The sequence below is a fragment of the Chionomys nivalis genome, chromosome 26 (genome assembly GCF_950005125.1).
Source record: "Chionomys nivalis chromosome 26, mChiNiv1.1, whole genome shotgun sequence".
Lineage (NCBI taxonomy): Eukaryota > Metazoa > Chordata > Mammalia > Rodentia > Cricetidae > Chionomys > Chionomys nivalis.
The window spans coordinates 30,252,865-30,280,731 of record NC_080111.1 but is presented as its reverse complement, the minus strand read 5'-3'; the positions used below and the strand labels follow the sequence as shown (position 1 = coordinate 30,280,731).

General features: G+C 42.0%; 1 protein-coding gene across 11 annotated transcripts in view; it reads left to right on the top strand.

The window, feature by feature from the left end:
- The window catches only part of Adam22 (ADAM metallopeptidase domain 22), a 243,642-nt gene that overhangs the window by 145,886 nt on the left and 69,889 nt on the right, over positions 1 to 27,867 (top strand). For all 11 annotated transcript variants that reach the window (XM_057758312.1, XM_057758318.1, XM_057758316.1 and 8 more), the window contains exons 5-7: positions 16,228 to 16,310; positions 24,130 to 24,193; positions 25,490 to 25,559. In XM_057758312.1, coding sequence (XP_057614295.1) covers positions 16,228 to 16,310; positions 24,130 to 24,193; positions 25,490 to 25,559 — 217 coding nt within the window. The remainder of the gene's footprint in view (positions 1 to 16,227; positions 16,311 to 24,129; positions 24,194 to 25,489; positions 25,560 to 27,867) is intronic.

Here is a 27,867-nt window from a genome sequence, read left to right as displayed (position 1 = left end):
AGGTAAAATTCAAGTGAAGTAAATAGACAGCAAAAGCAGACAAAAAAAGCAATTTTGTTTTCTTCATTACTTTAGATTCTCATATAGCAACAGCATTCCATTATTTTCCTTTATTTATTTGTTTGTTTGTTTTTGATTTATTAAGACAGGGTCTCTTGTAAACGAGCTTGGCTTCAAGCTTCCTGTGTAGCCAAGGTTGGCCATGAACTCTACTGTCCTTCCTTCCCGTACCTCTTAGGCCAGGCTTAGGGGAGAGTAACACTGTGCCTGCCCCCCTTTTCCCCCTCCTGTCCCCTCCTCTTTCCTCCCATTCCATGTATTGTTTTGTAAAAAAAAATAGTAGCAAAAATTGTATTCTTCCTTTATGTTAGAGATAAAAAATAAATTTTCTCTTGATATGTGTGTCCTTATCATCTTGTTCATATTTAAATGTCCAATACAACATGAGGTTTAAGGTAATATATACCTTTTATGTTAAAAACTCCATTGCAGCAACATATTTAAATTTAATTATTTATAAAAATGATACTATTACGGAATAGTTTCCTGGAAATAGCTAGAATTTCATGGGTTTATAATTACATAGTCGGTGTCATGTGTCCCACATTGATTTTCCATTCTCCCAATTTAGAACCATGTCTGAGCAAACCTGGTGAGAACCTTCTCTTATTACAGTAATTTACTACAGAGAAGATCTTTGTGAGAATCTAAAATTTTCAGTAGCCTTATAAGACATTTATTATCTTTCTGTGTGTGTGATGATTATTGACAACTGAAAAATAATTTCTCTTGACAGCTCTGTAGTTAAAAATAAGTAATTTTGTAATCTCTGGTTGACTTAATAACAATGGAAGCTTTTCTTTCCCATCCTTTTGGTAAAAAGAAATGAGCACTTTGTGGTGTGTGTGTGTGTGTGAGAGAGAGAGAGAGAGACAGAGACAGAGACAGAGACAGAGAATGTATGTAAGAGTTTGTGTGTGAGAGAGAGAATGTCTGTATGAGTGTGTGTGTGTGTGTGGATGGGTGTGTATGGGTGTGTATAAGAGGGAGAGAGAGGGAATGGATGTGTGAGTATATGTATGTGTGTAAGAGAGAATGTGTTTTTTAAAAATATTGTCCATGTAACTTTACTGTTTTGCTTCTTTAAAGTTTGGTATTTATGTGTTCATATTTTGTTACATGTAATACAGCGATAGAACAGAGGGCATTGTTCATGCCAGGTAACAATCTGCCATTACACCACCTCAATGTTTCCTTCACATTTGGCTAGTGAAACAGGTAGATATAAGTTCCAGCTCAGATGTACTCATCTTTCCAGTTAAGATACAGAAAACCTACCTTGGTGTTTAGCATGACAGAATTATAACATCATCTATACAAATAAGGGCATTGGAATTCTTTTTTTTGTTTGTTTTTTTTTTTGTTTTGTTTTTGTTTTTTTTTTGTTTTTTTTTATTAAAATTTCCACCTGCTCCCCGTTTCCCATTTCCCTCCCCTCCTCCCAAATATTGCCCCCTCCCCCGACTTCCCTCCCCCTATCCCCACTCTTCTTCTCCTCCCCCCACTCCATTCCCCCTCCCTCTCGATACTGAAGAGCAGTCCAAATTCCCTGCCCTGCGGGAAGACCAAGGTCCTTCTATCTATGTCCAGAAAGGTGAGCGTCCAAACAGGCTAAGCTCCCACAAAGCCAGTTCATGTATTAGGATCGAAACCTAGTGCCATTGTCCTTGGCTTCTCATCAGCCTTCATTGACCGCCATGCTCGGAGAGTCCGGAATCAACCCATGCTTATTCAGTCCCAGACCAGCTGGCCTTGGTGGGCTCCCAATAAATCAGTTCCACTGTCACAGTGGGTGGATGCATCCCTCGTGGTCCTGATTTTTTGCTCATGTTCTCCCTCCTTCTGCTCCTCATTTGGACCTTAAGAGCTCAGACCGTTGCTCCAAATTGAGACTCTGTCTCTACCTCGATCCATCGCCAGATGAAGGTTCTAAGGTGATATGCAAGATATTCATCAGTATAGGATAGGGTCATTTCAGGTTCCCTCTCCTTAGTTGCCCAAGGTACCAGCTGGGGACATATTCCTGGACACCTGCGAACCCCTCAAGAGTCAAGTCTCTTGCCAACCCTAAGATGGCTCCCTTAGATAGGATATATACTTCGCTGCTCCCGTATCCATCCTTCCTATATCCCAACCATCCCAATCCCCCGAGCTCCTCCCATCCTCCCCTTCTCATGTTTCTCATCCCATTTCCCCTTTGCCCCATGCCACCTCACCCGCAAGTTCCCAGTTTTTGCCCTGCAATCTTGTCTACTTCCCCCTCTCTATGCGGATGACTATATGATTTTCTTTGGGTTCACTTTCTTATTTAACTTCTATAGGATCACATATTATATGCTTAATGTCTTTTATTTATGGCTAGAAACCGATTATGAGTGAGTACATCCCATGTTCCTCTTTTTGGGTCTGGGATACCTCACTCAGGATAGTGTTTTCTATTTCCATCCATTTGCACGCAAAATTCGAGAAGTCATTGTTTTTTACTGCTGAGTAGTACTCTAATATGTATATATTCCACACTTTCTTCATCCATTCCTCCATTGAAGGGCATCTAGGTTGTTTCCAGGTTTTGGCTATTACAAACAATGCTGCTATGAACATAGTTGAACAGATACTTTTGTCATTTGATGTGGCATCTCTTGGGTATATTCCCAATAGTGGTATTACTGGATCTTGGGGTAGGTTGATCCCAAATTTCCTGAGAAATCGCCACACTGATTTCCAAAGTGGTTGCACAAGTTTGCATTCCCACCAGCAATGAATGAGTGTGCCTCTTTCTCCACAACCTCGCCAGCAAAGGCTATCATTGGTGTTTTTGATTTTAGCCATTCTTAATCCCAGAGGTAACTGTGTTCTGCCTCTGTTTTGTTGACCAGCTTTGCAAAACATACTTTTAAAATGTCACTGAGTAATTTACTAAGAATTACTAAAAATGCAGTGAACCCTCAAACAGCCCGCCAGCAAACCCAGTTCTGTAAGCCCTGGATCTTCTGTATTCACAACATGGGTTTAAGAGCAGATTGTATGATCTGCTGAGCTTCTGCGATGCAGTCAGTAGTGCGTCTGCCCTTGAGATAGTTCTCTGTTGTGCTTTGAGGAATTAGAAGGCACAGCTACTCAGTCTTCTTTCTTGCTTACAGTCCCTGAAGTGCCTTCTGCACACTGGTGCTGGCAAGTCCATCATGGAAAATACATTGCCGAGAAGGGGATGAAGGACAGCGAAGTTTAATCAAATGCATGGAACAAACAGAATGCTGTTCTATATACCTCAGAGAATGTGTGTTTCTGTGAGTGTGTGTGTGTGTATGAGAGAGAATATGTGTGTGTGTGAGAGAGAGAATGTGTGTGTGTGTATGTGTGTGTAATGTATGTATGTGTCTGTGAGAGAGAATGTGTGGGTGTGAGAGTGAGAGAGAGAATGTGTGTGTGTATGAGAGAGAATGTGTGTGTGTAAAAGAGAGAATGTGTGTGTGTGTGTGTGAGAGAGAGAGAGAGAATGTGTGTGTGTATGAGAAAGAATGTGTGTGTGTAAAAGAGAGAATGTGTGTGTGTGTGTGTGAGAGAGAGAGAGAGAGCGAGAGAGAATGTGTGTATGTGTGTGAGAGAGAGAGAGATTGAGAGAGAGAGAGTGCATGTGGACATGTGTATGTGTGTTTGAGTATGTATGTGTGAGTGTGTATGTGTGCATAACTGTTTGTGTGAGTGTATGCATATAGAAGTGTGTATTGTGAGTGTATATGTATGTGAATGTATATGTATGTGAGTATGTATATGTGTGTGAGTGCGTGTTGTATGAAGATGTGCTTGGGGGAATAGGGATTGAACTCAGGTGTCGTCTACACTGAGCCAGGATCTCTCATTTGAACACAGAGCTTACTGTATTTATGCGGGTTCTGGGATCTGAACTTCTGTCCTTGCCTGTGCTCCTAGCTGCAAGCACCTGTAACTGCTGAGCTCTCTCCAGCCTCTAATAAAAACTGTTTCTTTTTTATTATGTGTATGTGTGCCCACGTGATTTTATGTGCATCATCTGTGCGTGCCTGTGCGTGCATGTCTGGGGAGGCACGTTTCCGCGGGTGACACCTGAAACTATGGTATTGTGAGCACCTGGTGTGGAGACTGGGAAGCAAACCCAGGTCCTCTGTCCTCTGAAAAATCACTAAGTGTTCTTCACCACTGAACCACCTCTTCAGCCCCTAATTGGACAATGTTAAGTGAAGTTCTAAGACACTGGAATAGCTGGCTACCAGTTAAAGATTTATTTATCATACCGGCTTAGTAATATTGAAGAAGATACCTCCACTTTATAGAAGGGAACTGTTTGAAAATTATGGGTCTAACAACTTGCTTGACTATAAAGAGGTGAGAAGCTGAAGAATATTTGCACAAAATTCATGTCCCCTGGCAACTGTGGTTGTGACTTTAAACAGGAATGTTTCAGATACCATTAAGTTTCATGAAGCCACACTAGATTCAACAACTTGAGAGGAAGGAATTCAGACAGAGACACAGTGACAGACACTCAAGAAAGTTTGATGTGAAGACGGAGGAAGAGATCCGGGTTACACTGGAACAGTGAAGTTGTTGGCAGCCACTGGAGTTAGGAGAAGCCAGGAAAGATTCCTTCTCTGGAGACTTCAGGGAAGTGCAGTTCTGTCGGCATCTGCCTCAGATTCTGGGTCCAGGAGTGTGAAGAATAAATGTCTGTTGTCTTGAGCCCACCCAGCTTTTTTCTTTTTATTATTTGTTATGTTAACCCAAAGAAACTAGTTCAGAAGAGATTTGCCTCTGTTTTATTATGAACGATATAAAAACCATTAGTATATCTAGTGGAGGTCCCCGAGTCTTCATACAGGAGACAGGCTGAGTCCACAACCCTGGAAATGCCCTGCATCTCAGAAGACCCTCATGAGCCGGAGCTGCTGGGAGCCACCATATCGTAGCCTCCCACTTTATTTTCCATAACTGATGTTACCTAGGGGAAACCAGCAGAAGGAAGACGCCTGCACAGCAGTTAAACAGATGTGGAGTTCGCTGTGTCCCTGGACGGCCGTTTGTTGTTCAAGCAGGAGCCCGGGAAGTTACCTGCCCAGTTTTGTGATGTTCATCCTCTCCTAGTGGCGTTAGGTCCTTCCTTATCGCTTTTGTTCATCTCACAGTAGTTCTGCCTGTTTCTTTTAGGTGAAATTTTTTGCCACAGTAATACTTCATGTAGGCTTTTCTCTCCGATAAAATCCATGAATCATTTTAAATGAAACTTTTGGTTTTGGTCTGGTAGCTTTAACTCATTAATTTTTGAAATGTTTTTTCTTTAATTTCTTCCTTCCTTCTTTCCTTCCTTCTTTCTTCTCTCTCTCTCTCTCTCTCTCTCTCTCTCTCTCTCTCTCTCTCTCTCTCTCTCTTTCTCTCTCTCTCTCAAATAGCCTTTCCCCATTCACAAACTATATCCTGGTTAGTTTCTCATCCCTCCATTCATCCCAGTTCTCCACCTCCCCTTCCTTCTAGATCCACACCCTTTCTGTCTGTCATTAGAAAAAAAAAACAGGCTTCTAAGAGATAATAAAATAAAATACAACAAGATAAAACAAAACTAAATATATTGGACTAGAAGAAAACAAACAGCAAGAGCCCAAGGGAAGGCACATGAGGCTGCTAGAGATGAAGAGACCCACTTGTTCGCACACTGAGGAATCCCATTAAAAGACTAAACTGGAAGTCATAATAAACATGCCAAGAACCTATAAAGTTAAATTAAATTAAAATAAAAATAAGATTAAAGAGAGCCCTGACATCATGTTTTGAGATACATTGATGCCATCATGATGCCATAAGATAAGCTGGTGCCCGCAGTGACACCACTGAGCTCATTTCCCCTTGGCCACCTACTGCTGGGCGTGCAGCTGCCCCTATCAGTAGCTTGTTCCCCAGTGAGACTCACTTAGAGAAACTACATTTTTCATTTGCAAGTTACTGACAATTTGAGGTGGCTTCTGGGTTAGGGATGAGGCTGTGTCTCCCTCTCCCAGTAGGTCTAGGACCCCGTCTGTTTTAGGCTTGTGCAGGCCCTGTGCATGCTGGTTCTACAAGATAGAAGGTCCCCGTGCTATCTTGTCTCAGGGTGTTAGTGTGGGATACGGGTTTCTTCTCGTAGAGTGTTGTAATATGAGCGGCAGGGCTGCTTCCCACCGCCACCCGGCTAGCTTTACCCGAAATAATTACACGGAAACTGTATTCTTTTGAACACTGCCAGGCCCATTAGTTCCAGCCTCTTATTGGTTAGCTCTTACATATTGATCTAACCCATTTCTAATATTCTGTGTAGCACCATGATCTGGTGGCTTACCAGGGAGATCTTAACCTGCGTCTGTCTGGAGTGGGAGAATCATGGCGACTCCTGACTCGGCTTCTTTCTCCCAGCATCCTGTTCTGTCTACTCCGCCTACCTAATTTTCTGTCCTATTAAAGGGGCCAAGGCAGTTTCTTTATTACTTAACCAATGAAACAACAGATAGAAAGATGACCCACCTCCATCATTTCCCCTTTTTCTGTTTAAACAAAAAAGAAAGGCTTTCACTTTAACATAGTAAGATTACATATAGCAAAACAGTTATCAAGCAAGAATTAGAGTTACAATATTTATATCTATTTTATCTTTTATCATAACTAAGGAAAACTATAACTAGTCAAATCAGGTATTGATTGATAACTACCACAAGCTTTGAGCCACCATTGCACTAGCCTGTCTTGCCAGCAGGACACCATTGTAGATCAAAGGGTTTGTGGCTGGCTTGGTGTTTAGGTTAATCTTTTGGTAGCCTGCGGAGTGCCCTCCTGTACCTAGGATGCTGGAACATGGGGGTGACAGCCCTACAGGCAGCAACTCGACTTCTCCATGTTCAGTGAGTTGTGTTAGTGTTGTCCTCAGCGGTGTGGCTTAGCTGTCAGTTTGTGGAGAGTAACCTATAGTCTTATCAATAGTATGTGTTGTTTGGGGGTCATAGGACACCTTTCCCCAATAATATATAACCCAGTGCTGGTACTAGGAGCTTTATTTCATGACAAGAGATGCCTAGTTGGAGCTCTGTCTCCCCATTATTTGGCAATTTTATTTATATCCCTTTCATATATCTGTATTTTTTTTGTGAAGCTTCTCCTGTATTAGGTTTTCATACCACATCTCAAGTGGCTCTTCATTTTATTGCTTCTCCCCATATTCCCTCCCCTCCTTTTCTATCCCCCTCTTCACTTGATCCTCCCATTCCAGTCCGCCCGCCCACATCCATCCATAGCTATCTATTCTGTTTCTGTTTCCTAGGGAGATCTATTTGCCCACCTCTAGTCCCTTACTCTATCACCCACCCTCTGTGTTTCTACAGATTGTAGCTTGGTTATCATTAGCTTAACAGCTAATATCCACGTGTAAACAGATATGTAACCAGATATATATCTAACATATTTGTCTTTCTGGGTCTAGTTTACCTCACTCAGGATGATTTTTTTTTTCTACTTTCATCAATTTACCTGCAAATTTCATGATTTTTTAAAATTGCTGAGTAACCTCCTACTGTAAATGTACATTTTCTTTATCAGTTCATCTGTTAAGGGATATCTAAGTTGTTTCCAGTTTCTGTCTATTATAAATAGAGCATCATTGAACTTGGTTGAGCAAGTGTTTCTGTGGTAGGATGAAGTGTCCTTAAGTTAGAGCTATTTCCATCTTCTTGGGAATCAGTCACACTGATTCCCATAGTGACTGTATGTGTTTGTACTCCCAACAGCAATGGATGCGTGTTTCCCTTACTCCATATCCTCACCAGCATGAGCTGTCATTATTTTTTTTTTTTTTTACTGATCTTAGCTATTGTGAAGGGTGTAAGATGAAATCTCAAATTAGTTTTGATTTGCATTTTATTGATGACTAAGGATGTTGAACATCTCTTTATCAGTCATTTGAGTTTCTTTTATTGAGAATTCTCTGTACTCCACTTCTTTGATTGGGTTATTTATTTTCTTCATATCTAGTTTTTGAGCTCCTTATATATTTTGGATGTTAGTCCTCTTTCATAAATGATTGCTACATGTTCTCAGGCTTATCAATAAATACAGAACCAGTCCAGACCAGGAATGTAGCAGATACAGAGCCTGAGTCCAGTCCCTAGGACCAAAACCAATATAACTATTAAAAAAATCTTCACTCTAAACCATTTCTTTGTCTCTGTCTCTGTCTCTTTCTCTCTTTCCCTCTTCCCCTCCCTCCCTCCCTTCCTCCTTTCCTCCTTCTCTCTCCCTTCTTTTCTCTCTCTGTCTCATTTTCATATTGGACCTTTCTGTATAGTTCCGGCTGGCCTGAAATTTTCAGCCCCCATGCCTCTGTACTGCCAAGTGCTGAGATTCCAAGTGTGCAGCAACACAGCTGGCTTTGGAATTAGTCATAACAAAGAATAAGATTCATAGCTCAGGGGATACTGAAGCTCTGCTCACTCAGGAAATGCGACCCCAGCTCTCTCCCTCATTTCTTCCCTCCTTTTATCTCTCCCTCCCCATACACACATGCACACACACATGGATTTAGTGTATTTCATTTTGTTAGGGTATGGAATCCGCTGTATTCCCTGGTGAGGCATCTTAAGTAGGCATGATGCTTGTTTAACTGATGCGCAACCTGAAATTCACAGCATGCATCTCTTTAAAATGATGATTGAGAATATGAATACACATCAGGAATATGGTCATCTGAAAGAGACATGATCTGCTTGATCAAATAAGATAGAAGCAGGAATGTAGCAAGAGGAGATAAAGTACAGTCTTAAAAATTACAGTATCTAGGAAAGGATGAAAAATGGAAGAAGTGGGGATCTAAAAAGGCTTTTGGCAAATGCGACTGTAGCCCCTTTAAAGTGGGGAAACTTACTGAATTTCCGCTTGAGCATCTGGGGGAGGGCAAATGGCCATGACCTCGAAACTTACTCGAGTGGGTTTTCTGCTGTGGGTTTTCATCATTTTATAATCCAGACTCCTTTTGTGTTATCTCATTTTGTTTATAATGAATTGTAATATTCTTTTGAGATCTTGTGGGCTGATTAATAGAAATATTGGTATGACTTTGAATTTTATAAATAAATGATCTCTTTGAATTTCCTAGAATAAAAATATATGATAAGTTTTTTTTTTATCCAAACAAACCATTAAATAGACACAAAGGTAGGGAACTTCTTTTAAATAGTACTGTCTAATTAGTTAAGACTAAACATCTGTACTATTATGACTGGGTTATTGTATCAAGAAGTATGAAGAAAGTTTCCAGCACAGTGGATTTATTTCTTGAACAAAATGACAGCAAGGGGTGGGGGTGGGGGGTTGGAGAGATGGCTCAGAGGTTAAGAGCATTGCCTGCTCTTCCAGAGGTCCTGAGTTCAATTTCCAGCAACCACATGGTGGCTCACAACCATCTGTAATAAGGTCTGGTGCCCTCTTCTGACCTGCAGGCATACACACAGACAGAATATTGTATACATAATAAATAAATAAATATTTAAAAAATGACAGCAAGGGAAAAGCTCTATGACTGGCAACCAGATGTGGAGCCCATCTCTGTGAGGATATATTGATTTTCCTACTTTTCTACAACATATGCCTTAGATTATTATATGTGATATGTAATACCTACTTACACAGTAGCTGGCTTCTTAAAGTCAGATGAAGGTCTGGAGAATTTTACACTTGGTTAGATTTGAGAAACTTGGTATACGTCAGTGGATGTTATTGAAACATGGGATTCTAATTGTGTGTGTGTGTGTGTTTATACACATGCACACCACAGCATGTGTGTGGAGGTCAGAGGACAACTTCCAGCACTTGGTTCTCTCCTCGCACCATGTGTGTCCTGGAGACTAAACTCTGGTCCTCAGGTTTGACAGCTCATGCCTTCTCCCCACACCATCTCCCTGGATACAAAACACATAAGTTTAAGTAGAATGCAGTTTCTTAAGTTCAGTTACAATGTATAGTATAAAATAGATATGTGTATAAAAGTATAATTGTATTTGTCTCTCTAATTTACTGAAATTTAAAATGCGCTTGCTGTTTGACTGACTCGGTCAATAACCCTATGTATAGACTGTCACAAGTACATAGAAACACGCGAGAAAGTGTTTGTTGCATCATTGTTTATGGCAGCAGACATTTATCCAGCTATGTGTTAGGACAGGACTGTCATGAATTATTTTCATTCCACAGGGGAATATCATGACACTATTGGAAGAATGGTGATATAGGAAGATGTCAGGGTTGCTTTAAGGGAAAGACAAATTAGGCAGAATGATGTAAATGGTATCAAACCATTTGTATATTGAAAAGGTTTTTTGTTTATTTTATTTAAATTTTTTCAGCAATATAATTTGATCATGTTTCCCCTACCTCAAAGCCTCCTATTTCCTCCCCACCTTCCTACCTCCCCAACTTCATGTTCTCCCTCTCTTCTTAAAAAAAAAAAACCCATAAAACACAAAAACTGATATCAAAACATGCAAAAAAAGGCCTAGTAAGTCAAAACAACAACAACAACAAAAAACAACAACAAAAAAACCACCCCCCATACACACATACAAAAGAACATGAAAACAACATCGAATTCATTTTGTGTTGGCCTACTGCTTCTGGACACGGGGCCTGCCCTGGAGTGTGATTGATAAGCCAGAGACACTCCATTGTAAAAAGTGGATTTTCCCTTTGTCAGCAGGCATCATCAATTACAAATAGCTTCTTAGTCAGGGGTAGGACTTTGTGTCCATGTCCCCTCTCAGTGCTGGTCCCCTGCTAGCTTGAATCTGTGCAGGTCTTATGAACCCTGCCACAGTCTCTGTGAGTTCTTATGCGCCTAAGTCTTATTGTTTCTGAAAGGTGTCCATTAACCTCTGGCTCCTGCAATCTTTTTGCCACTTCTTCTGCACAGATCCCTGAGCCTTGCGAGGAGAGGTTTGATGAAGATATCCCGTTTAGGGCTGAGTAATCCAAAGTCTCTCACGCCTGCGTATTACCCAGTTGTGATGCCTTATATATTGTGGATCACAATGTACGGCAAGAAGCTTCTAGTTGAGTGATGCGCTGATTGATGGCCACAGCAGTGTGTCCTTAGGGGTCATTTTACAGCTCTATACCTTTAGCAGAATAATCACAAGTTCTCCCCTAGGCTCATGACTTATGAAGTCTCAGGTTGGGCCACTTTAGCATTGTCAGGCATGGGTTCCACCTCATGGAGTAGACCTTTAGTCCTATGAGAAAGTGGTTGGTTAATGCCATCACATTCTGTCATTCTTGTACCAGTACGTCTTGCAGGTTGGTTGCTGTTACAGGTCACAGTGTTTGCATCTAGCTGAGTGATATTGATGATTGTTTTTCTCCTCTGGTAGCATGCATGGTGCCTTCCAGTGCCAATTGCTAGTCAGCAGGCATTAAACTTCTAGTTGGGTACCAGCTCAACTTCTTCATGTTTGATGACATAAATAAATGTTGGCTTTAGCAATAGGGTCTTACCAACAGGCTGTGAAGAGCAATCAATAACACTGGTGGTAGCCGGTAATATTTGTGGGACTCATTTGGCCAACAACTCAACGAGATATAACCCCCTCCCCTTTTTGCCATGGAGGTTTTACTTGGTAGAATATATCTAGTTGGGGTATTGTCTCACTCATTATATGATGACTCAGTTTAAATTCCTGTCGTATATTATCTATTTTGGGAACTTCTACTGTAGGTTTCCATATGGTTTCTCAAAAGTCCTTTAGTGTCAATTGTCCCTCCCCATATTCTCTCCTTTACCCGGGTCTCCCATCTCTTTCCCCCTTTTTTTTCTAGTCTAGTTCCCCCTACATCTCTTCATAACCTATGTTCTATTTCCCTGCCTTTGGAAGATCCTCTTCTCCCCTCTGGTCCCTTACTAGGTAGCTAACTTCTGTGATTATTTGGATTGTAACACACAAAACAAAAGCTTAAAAGTTGACATTCAAATACTAGAGAAAACATACATATTTATAAGCTGTATAGGGACTACAGCATTTCTTTTAGGATTGATATTAGAATTTATTCCTTCTATAGATATTCTGTATATGCATAATATATACACAAACTATTTCAAAAAGGCTTATTTTTTGGTGGTACGTATGGTTTACACAGAGTACATAAGGGATGCAATTTACTCTTTACTATAATTGGTATAAATTCTTAGCACTTTTATCCTAAATGTATATTATTTAAAAATAACAAACAAAATAGTTCTTAAAATATAAAATTATTTGTTCATTTATATTGGTAATAGGACATGAATGAATTAAAATGCCTCATTAGCATTAAATGAAACACTCCTGCACCTAAAGCTCGGGGAACACCGTGGAAAGATTTTAAGAGTCAGGGAATCAGGGAGTTTGCTGTGAGCTTGTTTTTCATAACCATATTAGAAGCTAAACCCATAAAGATTCTGAATGCTTAACCGTGATCTGAACAAGGAAAGACACACAATGAGTACACATACCACTTGCAAGCTGAGTGGTCAGGAGGCAGAAAGAGGAGGTTGGGAAGCCGGCTGCAAAGTTTCCTTTCTGGCCTGAAGTTGGTCATGGCTGGATATTATAGGATGTTGGGGTGATCAGTAACATCTTAATATTTCTTGGGGTTCATTGGGCAGGTCAGTCAAGAATCTAGGGGAACAAGTTAATTTACTTCTACAAGTCAGATTGGAGTAGTTACTGGAATTGTCACAGTTCAGCCAACATGGAGGAGTTCACAAAATGTCATTGCCCTGACCAACAGTAGGGTCAGGGACTGCGCTCTGCCATTTTACTGGAATTCTCCAAAGCAGAGTGTTCCCAGCTTCTATGGGATTATCTCAGAAGCAGTGGCAGGCATCGGATTTTCAGTCCTATTGCCTCCTGTATCTTCTTACTCTCCCCTGTTAACTGGCCAGCATGGGGTATTTTAACGGGGTTGGTCCTTCAGGCACACTAACGCGGGTAACATTTCCACTCCATCTACTCATCTACTTCCTTCCTTCCTCTTTCACTTTTTCCTTTTTTTTTTTTTTTAAATTTCTGAATATCAATTTAATGACAGGCTTTCTGCTACAGAATAAATAAGTTATTGGGTGAATGGGAAAGGTGGTTTAGAGCAGAACTTTCCGAACTTTTATGTGCACATAAATCACCCATAGACTGCGTTAAAATGCAGATTCTCATTTGTAGGTCTGCTGTGACAAGGGCTCTATATTTTGAAGCTGCTCCACGGTGCTCTGGTCTTTGGACCATTCTCTTACTGCCGAGTGTTTCAAGACAACACCAGAGGATGCAGTTCATCTGTGTACTGTTTTTTTTTTTTTTCAAGTTGTGTTGAGAGAATTGCATTCAGTTGATGTAACCAGTTGCAGAGGGAACTTTATTTTATTTATTTATTTTTAATTAATTAATTAATTTATTAAAGATTTCTGTCTCCTCCCCACCACCGCCTTTCATTTCCCTCCTCCTCCCCCCATCAAGTCCCCCTCCCTCGTCAGCCCTAAGAGCAATCAGGGTTCCCTGCCCTGTGGGAAGTCCAAGGACCACCCACCTCCATCCAGGTCTAGTAGGGTGAGCATCCAAACTGCCTAGGCTCCCACAAAGCCAGTATGTGCAGTAGGATCAGAAACCCATTGCCATTGTTCTTGAGTTCTCAGTACTCCTCATTGTCTGCTATGTTCAGCGAGTCTAGTTTTATCTCATGCTTTTTCAGACCCAGGCCAGCTGGCCTTGGTGAGTTCCCAATAGATCATCCCCATTGTCTCAGTGTGTGGGTGCACCCCTCACGGTCCTGAGTTCCTTGCTTGTGCTCTCTCTCCTTCTGTTTCTGATTTGGACCTTGGGATTTCAGTCCGTTGCTCCAATGTGGGACTCTGTCTCTGTCTCCTTTCATCGCCTGATGAAGGTTAATATTCAGGAGGATGCCTATATGTTTTTCTTTGGGTTCACCTTCTTATTTAGCTTCTCTAGGATCACGAATTATAGGCTCAATGTCCTTTATTTATGGCTAGAAACCAAATATGAGTGAGTACATCCCATGTTCCTCTTTTTGGGTCTGGCTTACCTCACTCAGGATAGTGTTTTCTATTTCCGTCCATTTGCATGCAAAATTCAAGAAGTCATTGTTTTTTACTGCTGAGTAGTCCTCTAATATGTATATATTCCATACTTTCTTCATCCATTCTTCCATTGAAGGGCATCTAGGTTGTTTCCAGGTTCTGGCTATTACAAACAATGCTGCTATGAACATAGTTGAGCATATACTTTTGTTGTATGATAGGGCATCTCTTGGGTATATTCCCAAGAGTGGTATTGCTGGGTCCAGGGGTAGGTTGATCCCAAATTTCCTGAGAAACTACCATACTGCTTTCCAAAGTGGTTGCACAAGTTTGCACTCCCACCAGCAATGGATGAGGGTACCCCTTTCTCCACAACCTCTCCAGCAAAGGCTCTCATTGGTGTTTTTGATTTTAGCCATTCTGACAGGTGTAAGATGGTATCTTAAAGTTGTCTTGATTTGCATTTCCCTGATTGCTAAGGAAGTTGAGCATGACTTTAAGTGTCTTTTGGCCATTTGAACTTCTTCTGTTGAGAATTCTCTGTTCAGCTCAGTGCCCCATTTTATAATTGGGTTGATTAACCTTTTACAGTCTAGTTTCTTGAGTTCTTTATATATTTTGGAGATCAGACCTTTGTCAGTTGCGGGGTTGGTGAAGATCTTCTCCCAGTCAGTGGGTTGCCTTTTTGTCTTATTGACAGTGTCCTTTGCTTTACAGAAGTTTCTCAGTCTTAGGCGGTCCCATTTATTCAATGTTGCCCTTAATGTCTGTGCTGCTGGGGTCATACGTAGGAAGTGGTCTCCTGTGCCCATGTGTTGTAGAGTACTTCCCACTCTCTCTTCTATCAGGTTCAGTGTGTTTGGACTGATAATGAGATCTTTAATCCATTTGGACTTGAGTTTTGTGCATGGTGATAGATATGGATCTATTTTCATTCTTCTACAGATTGACATCCAGTTATGCCAGCACAATTTGTTGAAGATGCTCTCTTTTTTCCATTGTATACTTTTAGCTCCTTTATCGAAAATCAGGTGTTCATAGGTTTGTGGGTTAAAGTCCAGGTCTTCTATTCGATTCCATTGGTCGACTTCTCTGTTTTTATGCCAATACCAAACTGTTTTCAATACTGTAGCTCTGTAATAGAGTTTGAAGTCAGGGATTGTAATGTAGAGGGAACTTTAAACTCTACCTCCAGACTGTTAGAAGAACAGCAATTCCCAACTTGAGAAAGAATGCTATAAACTTGATGTGAACATCACAAAAACAGATCTTTTCCTCCATCATAAGAATCTGATGACTCTCAAGTGATGCCCGTTTCTTTTTGCTCAGCTGGGTGCTAAATTACACTGCAATGTTGCTCAGGAGGGAATCCCTCAGAACTGGGAGATAGGTCATTAAACCTGCCCTGGCACACGGGCCACACACTTATCTCAGCATTTTGGCTGCTGTAGCATCAGCATAAAAGCAAAGTTAAGTCCACCTTTATTCCGCTAAGTCCACCTTTATTCCGCTAAGTCCACCTTTATTCCCCTAATTCCACCTTTATTCCCCTAAGTCCACCTTTATCCCCTAAGTCCACCTTTATCCCCTAAGTCCACCTTTATCCCCTAAGTCCACCTTTATTCCCCTAAGTCCACCTTTATCCCCTAAGTCCACCTTTATTCCCCTAAGTCCACCTTTATCCCCTAAGTCCACCTTTATTCCCTAAGTCCACCTTTATTCCCCTAAGTCCACCTTTATTCCGCTAAGTCCACCTTTATTCCCCTAAGTCCACCTTTATCCCCTAAGTCCACCTTTATTCCCCTAAGTCCACCTTTATCCCCCTAAGTCCACCTTTATTCCCCTAAGTCCACCTTTATCCCCTAAGTCCACCTTTATTCCCCTAAGTCCACCTTTATTTCCCGCCTTCTGATTTGGCGTCTGCTCAATAGACACGTTCATAAATAATTCTGTTGGAACTGGCTGGACAATGCTAATCTGGGTGATGAAGCCCTGTGCAGCGTATTTGGAGGTGCAGTGTAAGACGCTTCTGGGGCCAGGCTCATGCCCTCTCTTTCTCTTTCCAGGGAGGAGAACACTGTTACTACCAGGGCCAGATCCGAGGAAGCCCTGGTTCATTTGTTGCCCTGTCCACATGCCATGGACTCCAGTAAGTGCCACACAAATCATTATACATTTGCTGTTTCAGTAACTTTTCTTTATGTTTAATGAATTAGTAATATTTAGAGTTTCAGAATGTACTAGCACAGTGTTAGAGTTTTGGGAGCCAGAGGCTTTGAAATTATGCCGCCCTACAGTGATACTTGGAGAATTTTTTTAGTTTCACCCAGATACAGACTGGAGTGGCTTGGGTTACTTTGTTTTCTGTTCCTCAAAACCAATTCAACCCTCTACTATTCCTTGGTTTGAGTCTTTCTATTTTCCTGAAATGATAGAAATCCTAGCAGATGAACATTCATGGCTTTCTGCACAAACAACACAGATGACCCCAGAAGCTCTGTGTTCTGTAGAACCCACGTAACTCACAGCACTGTGGGAGGGGACACACACAGGCATGGAGCTCTGAGGGCGAGTTTGGCTTTCCTTGCTTCCTTTCTCACGACCTCCCCCCCCCACAGAATGTGTGCTGATGGTGAACATGGGAATACACCTCTCTCCATCCTGTCTGGGATAGTGATGAATGTGTTTACGGCCTCTTGGGAACTACCGGTTCATCTCTGAGCATCCTGTTTAGACTGAATCATTTGGTTCTTTCTGGCGTGTTTTACTTTGTTTGTTGTTGTTTGCACAGAGTGAGCTAAGACAATTACTTTTTTTTATTCTTTTTTAATTAAAATTTCCACCTGCTCCCCGTTTCCCATTTCCTTCCCCCTCCTTCCTCATATTGCCCCCTCCCTCCACTCCCCTCCCCCTATCCCCACTCCTCTTCTCCTCCCCCCACTCCATTCCCCCTCCCTCTCGATACTGAAGAGCAGTCCAAATTCCCTGCCCTGCGGGAAGACCAAGGTCCTCCCACTTCTATCTAGGTCCAGGAAGGTGAGCATCCAAACAGGCTAAGCTCCCACAAAGCCAGTTCATGTATTAGGATCGAAACCTAGTGCCATTGTCCTTGGCTTCTCATCAGCCTTCATTGTCCGCCATGTTCAGAGAGTCCAGTTTCAACCCATGCTTATTCAGTCCCAGTCCAGCTGGCCTTGGTGGGCTCCCAATAGATCAGTTCCAGACAATTACTTTTAAGTTTTGTTGCTAGATATCCTTTTTGTACTAAGTTGGAAATGTGGCCTTTTCCACTAATCAACTGGTACTGTGAGCCGCTGTGTATCTGTCACTAGAAACGTTACGGCAATTTTAGCTTGGGTGAGTCTTGAGACCTCAGTGTACTAGTATGCAGGGCAAATTTGCCTGGCTTTATCTTGTGGAATATTATAGGTATATTTAGGTATATATTTTTTATTTGAGAAAGTAATAATAAATAACACAAGGGCCAGAAACAAACAGAAAATTGGTGCTGAAGGACAGGAAGAGCCTGAGCTCCCCCAAGGTGCCACTGCAGCAGGTGGAGTGGGCCCTGCGGCATGCTTTCAGAGAACCTTGAGTGGGTGTTAGATCTGCAATCTGCAGTGGCGATGGAATGAGAAAGGCTGGAGAGTCTGGCTAGTGGCCCAAGTGACAGCTCTGGCCAAGCTCTGGAGAGAGGTCCGTTAGACAGATAGACAGAGAAACTGCCAGGGTGAGTAGATGGCCAGAGAATGGAGGCCGTGCATTCGCTTAATGTAAAGCCTCTTGCTTCTTATGACAAATATATGCATATTTATTTTGCATATGTTCCTCAAGTGAAGAGAGATTAGCGACACGGCATCTTTGCTTATTGTTCAAGGACCTTGATTTTCTTACCTGATGAAAGAAATGTTGAAATCATTGCCATAGTAAAAGTGGTGTACCTTATCTCAACACAGCAGGCCGGTAGGCTTGGTATATTATGTTTGATCTTGCTGATGTTTATATTAGCAAATGTGTGTTAGAAGGAAGAGTGATATAAAAGAGGCCTTCCCCACCTCTGTATTACTCACAGAATCTCAGCCCGAGTCACAGTGTGAGCATGGTGCTCACTGCTCTCCGGTTTGTGTCCCAGTTTCCCAAATGGACGCTGTCTGAGACCCAGGAGGAAGTGATGAGCTTCTCCTATGGGCCCTACTGGGCACGAGCGTCTAAGACAGGAACTGGTTCTACCCTCCCACAGTCCTCTAAGGAGGGTGGGAACTCCTGCCTCAGTTGCTTTAAGTTAGTATATTTTGTATCTACCTTTCACTTAAAACTAAGCAAACTGAAATTAATAGAAAAGTCCATGACGTGTCTCCAAGTACAAACGGAATTGTGTGCTACGGTGCTTAGACTTTCTTAGATGGTATAGACATGGTCCGTACTTTTTGTTACTGATGAACCGTATTATGATCATGATTTTACTTCTGAACACAGTTGCCTCTAGCAATATGTTGGAGGGATATTGGGAACATTAAAGGTCATAGGCTATCTCAGTATAATGGTTTAGGTATAAGCCATATTACTTCATACAGAATTCCTCCATTATGAATGATCAAGTACATAATGAGGTTTGTTTATGTTTCTGATTCACTGCATTTAGTTGAGGAACATAAAATGGGAAAATTATATTAATAATCTTTTCTCATAGAGTCTGTAGGGGTACAGTTTTACAAATTCAAAGGATTAATAGCAATATTTTGGTCTATGATGTTTGATGTTATCACAAAATCTTGTAACTATGGGAACCTAAAAAGATGAGATCAAATATAAGTTTATTGCCCCCTTGTGGAAATTTGTAAAAATGACTGTTTTCTTTCAAAATCTTACTTTAATTCAGCTTTATAGCAATTTAACTCAACTGTTCTAGTTATTTGGTTCTATCTATAGGGTGTAATTGCTTTAGGCTTAACATATGTAGAATTTATGTCATAATGTAAAGCTGTCAACCCACAAAGCAAATGAAACAGTTGTTTTACTATTATTATTTATTATTATTAAGGTATTAGTAAAAACATGTTATGAGGAATCAGAATCTTTTTATTTTTTCTCATACATTACATTCTAACCACAGTTTCCTCTCTCTCCACTCCTCTTTGTACCCCCCACAACCTCTCCCCTCCCCAGATCGACTTCTCCTTCATGTCCTTAAAAAAAAGATCACACTGGAAATGTGGTGGCACATACCTTTAATCCCAGCACTTAACAGGCAGGGCAGGAGGATCTCTGTGAGTACGAGGCCAGCCTGGTTTACAGAGAGAGTTCCAGGACAGCCACGACTGTTACACAGAGAAATCCTATCTTGAACTTCCTCCCCCACAAAAAAATGAGCAGGCCTCCCAGGGATACCAACTGAACATGGCATAACAAATTACAATAAGGCTAGGCACAAACCCTCCAATCAAGGCTGGACAAGGGAACGTAGGAGAAGGAAAAAAGTCCCTCTGGCTCCAAGAGTCCTTCTTCCCCTTCTCTTTGTGGGATTCCCTGGCTCCACCTAGTGTTTGACTGTGGGGCTTTGCGTCTGCTCAGTTGCTGAATGATGCCTCTCTGACAACAACGGGGCTACGCAGTTGTCCGTGAGTACAGCAGAAAATCATCAGCAATCCTTTCATTGACGTTTTCCTTTGCCAGTAGTGTTTGTTTCTGTCCTGGGTTTCTAGGCTGTCTGACTTCTGGTTCTTGGCCATCCAGGCCAACCAGGCGTGGGCTCCCTCCTGTGGCCTGGGCCCACATTTCTGTGCCACCATTAGCTTAGCCAATATTGCAGGGAGGACAGACTGTAGGTTGATGTCCCGGTTCCACCTCTGGGAGCCTCACCTAGTTATAGATGACAGTTTGAGCTCTGTATCCCCTGTTACTAAGAGGCGTCACTAGGGTCACTCTTGTATATTCCAGGGAGTTTCCACTGTACTAGGATTCTAAGTAATTTCCCAAATGGTCTTCCAATTCCAGTCTGTTCTCCAGTACTCGCCCTCCATCCCACCCTGACCTCACCCATCTCATACCCAGCCCTACCCATTCCCAGTCCACCCATAAACTCTGTTCTATTTCCCCTTCCTAGGGAGGTCCACAGGTGTCCTCTTGAACTGTCCCTGTTACTTAGCTTCTCTGGGTCTGTGGATTGTAGCATGGTTATCTTCTACTTTATACCTAATATCCACTTAGGAGTGAGTACATAATGAAAAAACCTGATTTTCTCGTTTGACATTATCCTAGTTTCCTTTCTACTGCTGTGAAGGAACACTGACCAATTCAACCTGGGGAGGAAAGGGCTTATTTTATCTTATACGCTGTCGTCCATCTTCAGTGGACGCCAGGGCAGGAACACAAGGCAGGGCAGGAGAGGAGAAATGCTGATTTCTGGTTTGCTCTCCCTGGCTTGGTCAGCTTATCTTCTTATACAACCCAGACCCATCTGCTCAGGCTTAGTACTGCCTGTAGTAGCCTGGACTCTCCCATGTCAGTCCGTGCTCAAGAAAATGTCGCGTAGGCTTGTCTGCAGACCCGCCTAGTGGGGGTAGCTCAATGGTGAGTCCTTCTTCCAAAGTAGGGCTTGGTTTTTGCCAAGTTCACAAAAACTGTGACAGGTAGCAAAATAATCTGCTTGCCATGTGAACACTGGCAAAGATTAATAGTTATAGAATGTTCTGGGTAGATCTGGCCAGTTCTTTGCGTGATAGACAAAAATTTCTGTCATACTTTGCCTGTTTTGAAGAGGAGTCAACACAGTCATATATATGTAGTATTATGGTAATACTACATTAAAACTACATCTACTTATTTTTAAATTCCAATTCTGTGATATTCAAACATTTGCATTTGAAAGCTGTGCAGATGTGCGAATGTCTGTTCTGTGGGTATATTAGAGTTTAAGGCATGTGGAAGATGTCCCATCAGGGGTGAAAGAATTTAGACAGAGGGAGACCTGGAAACGGTTGTAATTATAGCTCAGGGAAACCAATAGATTTCATAGCATTATCATCGAGAGAAAAATAGTATTCTGTATCTAACAGTGCTGCTATCATGTGAACCTTTAAACCCTAGATTGAAAAGGTAATGTAGAAGATCACAGCTCTGCTCCCCTCAGGGGCCTGAACAAAGATGAGTGTCAGTGACACCACGAGGCACCTGATCTCAGTAGAAGCACTGCATTTGTCCGACCAGAGGGGTATCAGGAGTTTTCTGACCAGGAGATGATGCCTTGTGAACTTCAACACTCCCTGTGGTAGTTGTCTTGAGAATGGCCCTGTGGCTCATATATTTACATACTTAGCCTCTAGTTGGTGATAGAAGGATTTGGAGGTGTGGCCTTGTTGGAAGAAGTGTGTCACTTGGGATGGGCTTTGAGTTTCAAAATCCTAGTCTCTCTGTCTCTGCCTGCTACCTGAGGATCAGGATGTAGCTCTCAGCTACTTCTCCAACATCATGCCTGCCTGTTGTCATGCTTCCCACCATAGAGATCCAGGACCAACTCTGAAACTGTAAGCAGGTCCCCAGTTAAATGCTTTCTTGTATGAGTTGCCTTGGTCATGATGTCTCTTCACAGCGATAGAACGGGAACTGAGGCACCCCCTTTATAGGATTTGTAAATAGCAGATAGCCATCTCCAGCATAAGAGTTCCCAAGCGCTCCTGATTTGTGCCTCCTTCCTGTCCTCTGCCTGCTGGGGCTGCCCACTGTGTTCCTTCTGAAACTGTTACTTTGCTTAGTCAGTGCTGTCTTTACACTGCTTAGGTTAAAACCTTAGGGTCTTTGTTGATATTTTTTTCTGGCAAAGTCTACATCAAACTTTTCAATAAAATCTTTTTGGTTCTACTTTCAAAATATATCTTGTCTGGGCCTGTGGGTCAGTGATATAATGTGCTTAGCCTGTGAGGCCCCGGGTTTACTCCTCAACAGCTAAAAGAACTGCATACACGTGAATGCATACACACACACACTCCAGAATCTGGCCAGTTCCCACCACTTCTGTAATCACCACTATCTTCTTTGAGTTATTATAGTAATCCTTTTCTACGAACCCCTGCCCTTAGTCTTGCTATTCTCTGGGGTATTCTAACATTGTAGCAAGGACATTTTAAGACAGGGAGAACCAAGCACTTATCCCTGCCCCTAGTCTTGCTATTCTCTAGGGTATTCTAACACTGTAGCAAGGACATTTTGAGACAGGGAGAACCAAGCACTTATCCCTGCCCCTAGTCTTGCTATTCTCTAGGGTACTCTAACACTGTAGCAAGGACATTTTGAGACAGGGAGAACCAAGCACTTATCCCTGCCCCTAGTCTTGCTATTCTCTAGGGTACTCTAACACTGTAGCAAGGACATTTTGAGACAGGGAGAACCAAGCATATTGGCTCTTGCCTGCGATTTTAGCACTTGGGAGGCAGAGGCAGATAGATTGCTGTTAGTTCAGAGTCAGCCTAGGGCTGACTGACACTGTCTCAATAAACAAGCAATAAAACAAAATAGGGAGAAGGCATTTCCTCCCTTTAAAAGTCTTCTTGTCAGTCTTCTCATTAGAGTAACAGCAAAGACCCTCAGAAGAGACTACCTACTGTAACCACCAATGGGCCTCTGACTGCATTTTCCCATTACTCTGTCCCCTGCCCATCCTGCCCTCACCATGTTGTCCTCTTACTTTTCCTGGATCATGCCATGAGAGCAACTGAAATGCCCTTTGTATGGTATAGGTAAGCCATCTTCCTTGTGGAGCCGTACCCTGAACTCCTAGCAGAAACCCCGTCTTCTTGTTCAGCTCTCCCACACCCAGGCTTCTAGTGCTAATCACTAACTTGAACCTGCTTGATTTCCACCATAAAGTCCATGTTCTTCTAACTTAGATTTCCTTCATTATTGTGTATTTATTTTTTTATTCTCCACAAAATGTAATTCAACAGAAAATTGTTCCCTTATGGCCCACTCCCTGCATCTGCAGCCATGCCTTGTTGGTTCCCTGTCGGTTCACTCTGAATGAGTGAGCAAAGGTGGTCTCTGGTTGCAGATGATCAGTTCGTGTGCCCAGACTGCCTAGTTTCCTGTCTTCCTCATGTGAGAGATGGAATCTAGGAAGGCTACTTCAGTGTCTCTCCTGGACAGGCGGTCATGGGTTCTCCCTTTACAGTTGTGAAAGGATTTAGTTCAAGTCGTGCAAATGCATTCGCCTTATTGCCAAAGCACCTTCCAGCACCTTCCACCCATTCTCAGAGTGCTCTCAGGCAGCCCTTGTCGTCAGCATCGCCCAGGTGTTTCTGCTGTTGTGTGCTTTGTTGGTCTTCTCAGTACTGAATGGCTGTGTAACTTGAGGAACGCTCAACAACCAAGCTGTATCCTTACCTGCTGTAGCATTTGATTTTTGGACAAGCTGCTGAATTTGCCCAGGTCAGCCTTGACCATGAATCTTCTTGCTGCCGTCTCACTACAAGTACTTGGGATTGCAAGCTTATTTCCGCACTTCCAGCTGCTGAGACTTGTTTTAATTTCTGAGGCAGACCTAACAGAGCACACTATAATTACAGGAGTCTGCTGCCACTCTGGTCTGGGACTTGTTTTAAATACGGCTTCCAGAGTCCCGGCCTTGAAGTCTAAGGAGGGTTTTTGAGAATTACGCTTTCACAGATATTCTAGGGTGGCCTTTATTGTAAGTCTCAGAATTCCATGTTAGAAGAATAACGAAAAGCGGAGAATTCAGTCTTGAGCTTGGAGTTCAAGGCGGGAGGATCTGCCTTAGTGAGGTCAGAGACAGAAGTGTGTGTGCTATGCCTGTGTGATGTCTCACCTGCTGGTGTGATGCTCCACCTGTCTGCTGAGGATGGGGGCTCTGGGAAATAGACACTGAAAGTGACCAGGCCTGGGCTGCGGACCATAAAACGAGCTTGCTCTGACTGAGACTTGGTAGCTCTGTCTAATTATTTTCTTGTGCTCGGCAGTGGGATGTTCTTTGACGGGAACCACACATATCTCATCGAGCCCGAAGAAAACGAGACCTCCCACGTAAGTGCTCCGCCTGCCGTGCGAACGGCAGCATTGGTGCCGAGACCTTCGTCTCATTCATTCCCTTTCCACCTTTCATGTATGTTATATTGTTAGGGCCAGGACTACACACACACACACATACACACACACGATACTGAGTATGTTGGGAATACTTTCTCTGAAGTGTCTTCTGAAGCCACGACTTCTCTCTGTTGCATGTCTGGCTATACCAAATACCATGACTGTGTGTCTTATACCACAAAGTATTTTCTCATAGTTCTCTAGACTGTGACATTAAAAATCGAGGTGACAGTAGGGCTGGTGTCCTCCGAACGCTCTCCCCTCGGGTGGCAACTGGTTGACTTCCCGCTGTATTTTTACTTGGCAGAGAGATATTTCTGATCATCTCCTCCTTTCCATATAAGGACATCAGCCACACTGATCAAAGTGCCATCGTTCCAGCCTCATTTACCCTTCGTTATTTCCTCCTATTAGGAAAGGACTAAGATTATAGACTACAATGCCCTCATTGCTCTTTGGCTAAGGCCAAATCTGTCGGGCTACAGGGAAACAATACAGTTTTTGATCTTTTTTTTTTTTTTTTTTTTTTTTGCATATACAAACAAACTTTCTTGTTTCATGCCATGCTGGTCAAACATTTACAGAGGAGGTAATTTCCATGAATGCATTATTTTTTTCACATCTTAAACAACCCTGTTTGGGGAACCATCTGATGTGTGTTCCCTGAGGACCTACTAAAGCTGCTTTATCACTTTGCAGGACACTGACTTTTTAGAGGCTGTAGTTAACTTACATACTAGGACATTTTATTTCTTTAGCACTTAGATGAAGCCAGATGAAATCATTTGAATGTTTAATAGTTTTGCTTAGAAGAAAAAGTGTTGTGTTATTTCTTGCCTTCTGGAACTGTCTATGTCAGGATTCTGGGCATTGCTTGTGTCTGTTGTTTTGCTTGCAGTCACCAGGAAAATTGGTAGCCTTGCTGGCTCTTAATGTAGGGGCAAGAATCATGAAAGAAGCCAATCATTAACCCATTTTCCAAGAGGTCTTACATTCCCTTGGGGAATTTATTTTCCGTTACTGCAGCTTTGTCCTTTCTGCCTGTGAGGCTTCTTGGTTGCAATCGGTGACTGCAGTGCTAGAAGAATGGGGCTGTGCAGCTCATGAGCCCTTATAAACATGGAACACTGTAGTCAAGCTGCAGTTCCCTAGTCCTAGCTTCTCCAGCTACGATCTCCTAAAGCCAAAGATGCTTACTTGCCATGCGCTTAATCTCTGCCCTTTGCCTTTCAGGAGGGGTCTCAGTTTCACTCGGTTTACAAATCCAGACTGTTTGAATTTCCCTTGGATGATCTCCCGTCTGGTATGGTATTCATATTGGGGATTTCTTTTAAACAACAACCCAGTAATTCAGTTGCTACTTTAGAACGAATATATATCCTAAATAATAATTGAACATTGCTCTTGACATTTTAGGGGGTCTATCGAGTTGCACCAAAGGGAAGAATAAAATGCAAACTGACTTCTTGTTTACAATTGAAGAAAAATATGGCTTAAACACACAGAAGGAATACTTAAGAAATTAAGACTCAATATTAGGAATGAGACATAATTTAGAGTAAAACTGGTAAATGATGTGAAAACCCATCCTTGGGAAAATGATGGTTTTGTGAACACAGGCATGAATCATCTCTCCATGTGCTGTTTCCTTTCTCTTATTTTGCTGTAGCATTTTAAGCAAAAGCTATAATTTAGCCTTTTATATAATTGTTTGCTACTTGTGAAATGGGCACATATTTTCCTCTCATTTGTGTTTATAGCTTAATTGCTGCAAATGTCGATTGGAGAGGGGCATCGACAAGTCACATGGCAAGCGGAGCTGACCTGGCTGCTAGCACCCCATGTTTGTGGAGCACTGAATATGCAGTGGGCATTTGTCTTTAACGCCTTTTAATTAGCTTTGTTTTTGCCATAGCTTTGTATGTTCATGTAACATGAAGATGAAGAAACAGAGGTTCAGCTAGTATGTCTTTTCCAGGGTCCCACAGCTACTGAAGGTCAAGGATCATGATACTTTGAGAGACTCCTGTGAGAGACTCACAGGAAGACATGAAAACATTGCCAGCCTAAGCTCATAGCATCTTGTTAGAGAATGAGGTGAATGCTGAGTTTTAATACCCCTTCCTCTCTGGGTCGAGTTGTGACTCCCTGGCCTCCTGTAGTTCTACCATAGAGAAACTAGCACTTTCCACTGTGGTGAAGGGATTCAAGATCCCGTTTGATAGGATCCACTGTTTTGGAGGCCAGCGAGATTGCTCAGTGAGGAATGGCACTTACCACAAAAGCCTAGTGATCTGCTTCGGTCCTCAGAGCCCACATGAAAGCTGGAGAGAACAGACTCTGGGAACTGTCCTCTGACCTCCCTGTGGGGTGTGGCACGTGCATGCCCCCAGCTATTGCACACATAACAAAAGAGTAAAATCTGAAAAAGAATCCATACTTAGGGTAGTCTGCTGATAAACGCACAGACGCTCTTGCTCTACAGAGAAGCGTGTGCTGTCCTGTCACCAACCTTAGGAAACTTCTCGTAATGCCAGTTATGGGAACAGAATTAATCATGAATAGCTATGTGAGAATAAAGCTGCAGTGTAATAGGTCTTACTGGAAGCAATCAACATTGATTAATATTTAAAGTAATAATGATTCCCCACCAAAGACTTCAGTATAGAAATGTAACCATACAATTTTTTTAAGGCTTTGTTCAGGGTTCTTTTTCAGAAATAATTTCAGAGGTGACTTGGCATTTTTTCTTTCCTTTTTTTTCGGATAAGGTCCAACTTTGTAGCCCACCCCGGCCCCAGGCTTGCAGTGATCCTCCTGTCTGACCTCCTGAGGGCCAGGGCTGCTGCCCTGACTCTTCGTGCTTGACCTGTTTCTAGATTTTCACTCAGAGGTTGCTGCTGTTGATTAGGACAGTGGCATTGTCTTTCAAGATTACTTAGAATTTACTGTGACAAACTAGATGAAGACAAGCGAAAGTCAGAAATACGTTTCTTTTATTTTAGGTCGAATGAAATTGAACAGGGTTATAGGTCACCATTACCACTTCATCTTGCTTGGTGTTATCTATTTCCTAGAGATAGAAATAGTATAATCAACATTTGTCAACTTGTATTTTATTTTGTATACTATGTCTTTAGGACAAATGTTCCTTAGAACATGTTTTGGAGGGAAAAGAATCTTGCTTTCAGTGGACTAGTTTAAACTCTTTTAGAAACCGATAAGCACAAAACACAAGCCCGTGTGTCACTCATTGGGCTCCAAGGTGACCACTATTGAAATGCAACATTTTTATTACTGAGACCCTTCCTTGTGCCGTTCCCACTCCTTGCCTTCAGCTTCTACAATCTATTTTCTGCCTATTTTTTCCTATTGGCTAGTCTTGTCTTTTGTAGGGCTTTAAACATATGAAACCATGTATTATATGTAGTTTCTTTTGTTTAGCATATTTCTGTGATGTTTATGTTGTCAAAATAGCAATCACTTATTGATTTTATTATTGAGTGTATTCTGTGGTATGAATAGACTACAATTCTTATGAATTATGTTAATGGGCATCCAGGTTTTTCCAGTTTGAGGCAATTATTAATCAGCAACCATGAATATTCTTG